This window comes from Phaethon lepturus, unplaced genomic scaffold, assembly GCF_000687285.1.
Source record: "Phaethon lepturus isolate BGI_N335 unplaced genomic scaffold, ASM68728v1 scaffold30530, whole genome shotgun sequence".
In the NCBI taxonomy this organism is placed as follows: Eukaryota; Metazoa; Chordata; class Aves; order Phaethontiformes; family Phaethontidae; genus Phaethon; species Phaethon lepturus.
Window position 1 is genome coordinate 1 of NW_010510279.1, and position 6,489 is coordinate 6,489.

The 6,489-nt window shown below is 54.3% G+C and overlaps 2 protein-coding genes across 2 annotated transcripts in view; both read left to right on the plus strand.

Moving 5' to 3' along the window:
• Positions 1-4: 4 nt before the first annotated feature.
• On the plus strand, positions 5-3,684 carry MRPL38 (mitochondrial ribosomal protein L38; the record flags this gene model as incomplete). Its single annotated transcript, XM_010296505.1, has 8 exons — positions 5-17; positions 605-733; positions 816-1,024; positions 1,374-1,446; positions 1,992-2,037; positions 2,420-2,578; positions 2,982-3,118; positions 3,484-3,684. Coding segments are annotated over 8 exons (903 nt in total), but the record flags the coding sequence as incomplete, so codon positions are not given.
• Positions 3,685-6,072: 2,388 nt separating this feature from the next.
• Positions 6,073-6,489, plus strand: part of TRIM65 (tripartite motif containing 65) — a 4,472-nt gene continuing 4,055 nt past the window's right edge. Inside the window, exon 1 of the mRNA XM_010296516.1 lies at positions 6,073-6,489. This exon is cut by the window's right edge and continues 4 nt beyond it. Coding sequence (XP_010294818.1) covers positions 6,073-6,489 — 417 coding nt within the window.

Below are 6,489 nucleotides of genomic sequence, written 5' to 3' on the forward strand. Positions count from 1 at the left end.
CACGAGCCCCCAGCCAGGTACTCGCGGAAGGAGCTGTGGCACGCGGGGTTTTGCTGCTGAAGGCCAAGGAAGCTGTTTTTGGAGCCACGGGTTTGCCCCAAAACCCGCCTGTAGAGAGCTGATGAGGTGCTTTAGCACGGGGTTGGCCCTTTTCTGATGTAGAAGTTTGCAAAGCGCAAATGTCTTCAGGGAAATGAGTGGCAGTTTTCTGGAAGGAGGGAGGCTGGCCATGACCTTCTAAAAGATGTGGAGCAGAGTAAAGAAGTGATTCCTTGGAACCCCAGTAGTGTCAGAGAAAGCAGACCAGGAACCAGAGCTTTATACCTGTAGCATATAATACAGTTTGGCTGCAGAGCAGCTGCAGAGATCAGACCTGCTCACCAGCTGGCAAACCTCTGGGTCTGGGGGTGTGATGGGATTGAGGAGGAGCGGGGAGCAGAACCGTGGAGGTGCAGGGGGAAGGCAGAAGTGGTAGAATCGAGTCTCTGATGTCTTGAAGTTTGTGTCTCTTGCATGTTCTCTAACACTTTGCAGAGGTTTTATGTTTGAGTATTTTGGTATTCAGATTTTTTCACACACATGATCTTGTCACCCCTCTCTGAAGAGCCAAAGACTGACATCAGCCTGCCGCGTGACAAGCTGCCACGGGCAAAGGAAATCAAGGAAAGGAAAAAGATCCTGCGGGAGAACCACCAGAATGCTGAGATGGAAAGAGCAGCGCGGCTCCGGACTGGTCTGTGCCCCACCACCTCTCTCCCTGCCCCGGCCGCTCTGGGTCCCCAGCTGCCTCCTGCAGCGTTTCTCTCTCCTTGCAGTGCTGATCCCTCTCGAGGAAGTCAGAGCTGAGTGGGAGAAGACCAGTGGCCCATTCCACAAGCAGCGTGTGGCAGAACACTGCGGGATATTTCGTGACTTGTTCAAGGGGGCCACGTTCACCCCCTGGGTTACCTTGAGGGTGGAGTACAGCCAAGAAGACGAGCACCTCGTGCCGGTCTACTATGGGAACATAGTGACTCCGTCAGAGGTGTGTAAGGGGAGCTGGGAACAACTCGAGCCCCTGTGTTTTTTTGTCAGATGTTTCTAACGGACGTTGTTCCTTCTGGGGGATTTCTTTTTTACAAGGATATTTCCTCTGTGATGAAAGAAACATGTTTCTTGGATGTGATAAGGAAAGAGCTTTGCAACAAGATTGTTGTCTATTGGCAGGATGATGTTTATTAATGCCCCGGGGGGCTCTCAAGGTGGAGCTGGATTACTCGGTGGCGTGGCTGTGCCTGTGACAAGTTCATGTTCTTTGCCTTGGAAGTCATGAACTGGTCTTAATGGAACATGTTGTTTGAGTGATTTACATTCTCTTTATGTTGCTCATCTAGGCTTCCAGTTCCCCTGCGGTGTCATATGAGGCAGATAAAGGCTCCCTCTGGACTTTGTTGCTCACAAATCCAGGTGAGTAGCAGGTTCCTTAAAAAGAACTTGTTTAAATGGGGTTGTTTCACTCTGCTTTTGGTTAGCCCTTTTCTTTTGGCTGCACAATATCTTCTAAGTAGGGATGTATTACATATGCAAGACAGATTGTAACCTCCCTAAGTCTCTAACAGTTGAGAGATGGAGTGCAACAGGACCTATGTCACACTGTAGTGGAAGCAATTCCCTGACTCTCATCTATTGTTTACCCACAAGCTCTTCTCTCCCTTGGCAATCTGCCTGGGAGGTAGGTTAGCTTATGCTGTTCTCCCTGAGAAACCTTCACAATGAAGTGAAGCAACTGACCAGGAAGACCTTTTAATCTTGGGATTACATCTATAGAGTTCTTTGCTCCTCATTTTAAGCTCAATCCTATAAGAATGAGTTACTTTTCTGCTGGAAAAGGAAGGCTGGGAGGTCTTGAGCTGTTCCTTCTCTTTGAAGGGTATCTGGGCGTTCTCACTTTGGGGTTGATGCAAACACCGGGCTGTCATTAAGTTGCCTTTCTCTGTTGTGTGTGTTTGCAGATGGACATTTAAGAGACACAGACTCGGAGTACCTCCACTGGTTGGTGTGAGTACTACACATCAGAGCTGCATGCTGCTTAGCTCAGGGAAAGCCCAGTTGGAGAGGGCAGAAACTCCTTTAACAGAGCTCGGGAATAAGCATTTGCTAAGACAGTTCTGCGGCTTTCTCTGGTGCTCCTGCCATTAGCTTCTTTATCCCTGTGTTCTGGGTCCTGCTCAAGATGCAGTAGTTCCAGGTGTCACTGCTGTTTGGCATTCACATCACTGGGTGTGATTTTTCTTCCAGTGAAAACAGCCTTTACTTGTCAAACAGGGTGTAAGCCACATCAAAGTGTAGCACAGGGTGACTTGCAATCCTGTGTGAATCTGATGCTCCCAACAGAGGAAAGTGAATGGATAGATAAGGAAGTAAACTTCTTTGTGTTCAGGACAAACATCCCAGGCAACGACATCAAATCGGGTAAGGAGATCTGCCATTACTTGCCCCCCTTCCCTGCCATGGGAACTGGCTACCATCGCTTCATCTTCCTCCTCTTCAAGCAAGACTGCCCCATAGATTTCAGCGAGGATGTTCGGCCGATGCCATGGTAATTCAGGCTTTCACTGGGCAGTTTCACACTCGCTTGGCTAGGCTGTTATTGCTTGTTATGATGACATGCTTGTTACTGCTGTAGGAGAGCAGTTCGTTTTAACCTGCAGGGTTGTTCAGGGCTGCTTTGAGTTTCTGTGTCACCTAAAGCCACAATCCCAGCCCTGCAAGCCCTGTGGAGTCCTGTTGCTTTAAACCAGGCTGTTAAAGAAAGTGTTTTTTCCTCCCTGGGGTAGAAATGTGCACAGAGCTGGAGAAGCTATGAGATTTTTTTTTTGTAGTGACTTTCTTTTCCACCTCTGTTTTATAGACTCTAGGATGGTGTGGGGAAGTAGTTGCCTACCAGAATGCTGCAGGAAAAGACGTTCACCTCAGTTCTTGTGCTTGTGTCTTGTTTCCAGCCACAGCCTCAAGATGCGAACCTTTAGCACTTTTGACTTCTACAGAAAGCACGAGGATGCAATGACCCCAGCAGGGCTGGCGTTTTTCCAGTGTCAGTGGGACAGCTCCGTTACTTGGGTCTTCCATCAGCTTCTCGGTAAGAACTGCACCGTGCAGGGATGCCGGAGGGGGGCTGTTTGCAGGCTCGGACACGGCCCTGCGGGTAATGCATAGCGTCAGTGGGCAAGCTGTGGCTGTAGGCTCTTGCTTGGTCCTGGCACTTGTCTACACAGCACAGACTGGGTACTTAGCGAGCCATCCTCCACCAAACTAGCAGCAGTCTGAGAAAATAACCTCTAAAAGGCCTTTTTGAATGAATGTTTTAAAATACCACCAAGAGAGTGATATTCACCATGGCGTGCTTGACCACGTGTGCGCGTGGGGGACCCTTGCTCGCAAAGGAGAGCGCCTGGGCTTTGGGTCTGAGCCATCTTGCTAACATTCTGTATCGCCCCTTCACAGATATGAGAGAGCCTGTGTTTGAATTCGTGCGGCCGCCCGTTTACCATCCTCCGCAGTTAAAGTTCCCACGCCACCAGCCTCTGAGGTACCTGGACAGATACCGAGACACTGAGGAGCCCACTTACGGCATTTACTAGGGGCCTGGCTGCCTCTCGAGGCGCTCCAACATACGCTGGGATGCTGGCCAGGCAGATGGGACTGCATTCGCGTGGCTGTGCAGCTGGGAGCCGCCTGCGCCTCTGGAGGGAGACGACAAAGTCTCAGCCCCTGGGCTCCCAGTTCCCCTGTGCTGGCAGTGCTGGGAAGTGTGCAGCTGAGGGCAACAGGCGTTCGCAGTGCTGGCAGCTGGGTGGTCAAAAGGTTCCTTAAAGAGGATGTTCATAGATGAAAGCAAATTTGTGGCCAGGCTGAAATCTTGCTACTGATTCTGTAGCAGAGCTGATCAGTAAGGGTGGCAGCCTCGAGTCCCCCAGAGATGCCCTGCCTTGCTTCTCTGCAAGGATCACAGTTCTCCTTTTGCCTGTTTATGGAACAGAGCCAGGCCAGCCTGGATTTCCTCCTCTTATAGCGCTGTGGTTCAGGACTGTGTCGGCTTTCCTTTGTGCGGTCCTCTTAAAGCACTGGGTCTGATTAAACGCACTGTGAGCGATGCTGGCAGAGCTGTCTTTATTGGGAAGAGCTTGGTGCCCCCGCCAGCGGGCGCAGAGCTGGGGAGCTCGGCAGGGTGCGGGGAGGCGGGCAGCCCTTCCCCTGGCCGGGGTCGCTTTCTCCCTTGGATGTTGTAGGGCGGGAAGAGAGCAGCTACGCAGGTGGTAAACCTGCACGTGATCAACGTTTGTGGAGCTGGCTTCTCCCAACAGCTACCCAAGCACGTGAACCTCCGTCTCTCCCCTCGCTCCCTGGACAGCACGTACCCGGCGTGGATAGGTGGAGCAAAAGCAGATCCCCAGAGCTGCCGGGCTTGAGGCAGGCACGCGGTGGTGGCCTGGCACTCTGCTGCTGCCGGTCCTGTACCCGGGCTGTGGAGAAGCCTCTGCTTTCTGCTCTGCTCTGCAGGGCTCTTTGTGCATCCCTCATCCACATGTTTAAACCCCCAAATACCAACATTTTCCTGCCTTTGCAGCTGCCTGTCCCTAGCTCTGGTTCCCAGTAATTTGGGAACTTCTTCCCAACTTCCCTTGCCCCCTTCTGCCGTTGCCCAGGGCCATTACCAGCTATGCCTGAGCTCCCTGAACTCTCCTCCCTGCCCAAAGGGTTCTGGGCTCTGATTTTAAGCCTGAGTGAATTAGCTGGTGTGGTGACCGCCGTGGGAGTGCAGGTGTCCTGCGGTTCCAGGTTGTGTTACACCACTCTCTGAGCTTTGAATATTTGGTCAGAATTTGCAGATTCAGCCTGAAGAAATGTTTTGGGGGCTGAAGCTTTGCTGGGACATGCAGGGAGTTGTGGCAGATCCTGTCACCTCCAGGGTCCAGGGGTGGTCTGGGAGGTGGGTCTGAGCCTGCCCATGATATGGAAACTGCTCCGACCCCCCAGCAGCCCACTGGTGAGCACCCTGGCTGCAGCACAGACCCCCTCCCCGCTCGCCCTCGCCAGCATGGGTGAAAGCTAAGCCATACAGTGTGGGGAGGCTGCAGAACCACTGCAGATCGAGGCCAACCTGCCAGTATTCAGCTGCCTGGGAGCGTGCACGAGCGATAGCGTATCTGCGAGGGTGAGGAGATAAGGTTTGGACTGGAAGGTTGGGAGTTTTTTCTCCTGAAACTGAACTGTATGAAGAGAAGGTGAAGGTATGCAGAGCATGGGCACTGCTGTCGCCTCCGGGCAGGAGACTCCACCTGCCACCTGGGCAGGGACTTGCCCCTTTTTTGCGTTTTGTAGTACCGATGTGCACGGAACTTGCAGTAGGAAAAGGAGTGGAGAGTGTGCACGGGGGCATGTGCAAACAGCAGGAGCTGTGGTTCAAAATGGAAAGATGCAAGGGTGGGAAGTGGCCCTGGCCGACTGCTGGCATGTGTCACAGCCCTTGTCACTGCAGAGGGAGGTGGCATGTGGCTGCAGCAGCGTCGGGTGCCCCTCTCTGCTCCTTCCCAGGCTGGCACTTGTCAGGAGCACCGTACTGAGGTGCCTGTGCCAGGGAGGAGTGCTATGTTCTGCTCGGGGACCCAGCCCTGGCAGAGGTGAGGATGCCAGGAAGTTCCCTCAAAGGGCAAAAAAGAGCGAAATCAAATTACACATCGTAAGAGTACCCGTGCCAACGCAGTCGCAGAGATACACGTTGCTCTGAACCGTGTCAGCCTCTTGCACGTGTCTCCCTGTGCTGTTGCTGCAGTGTTTCATCCCCTCCGGGGCCTCCTGCTGTGCTTCGCAGCCCTCCCCGTGCCCGGGGGGAGCAGCTCAGACCCTCCCCAGCGTGTGGCACAGCCAGCATGGCCGGGGGGGCACCCGCTGGGTGTCTCTTTAAGAGCATGCCTGGCTCGGAGCCCTGACCCGCCTCTGGGCTCAGCGTCACCATCTCTTCCTCCTCTGCACAGCTGAGTTTCTATTTCCCCAGCTTTTTTCCCTCATCGCCCCATTCCCGGCACAGGCAGGATGGCATCGCCCGTCTCACAGAAGCTGGAGGAGAAGCTGGTGTGCTCCATCTGCCTGGAGGTGTTCAGGGTGCCCGTGACCTTGCCCTGCGGGCACAACTTCTGCAATCGCTGCATCGGCGACCACTGGCGCAAGGAAGAGCAGGTGCCCACCGCGGCCGAGAAGGGCTACACGTGCCCCGAGTGCCGCAGGGGCTTCGAGCGGCGCCCGGAGCTGGAGAAGAACGTCACCCTGTGCAGCGTGGTGGAGCTGGCGCGGGATGGCGAGGCGCGGGTCTCGGGCACAGAGAGGTGCGAGGTGGCCCACGGCGAGCTGTGCCCGCAGCACGGACGCCCGCTGGAGCTGTACTGCGAGGACGAGCGGCGATGCATCTGCTGCGTCTGCACCGTCCGGCAGTGCCAGCGGCACCGGCGGGGG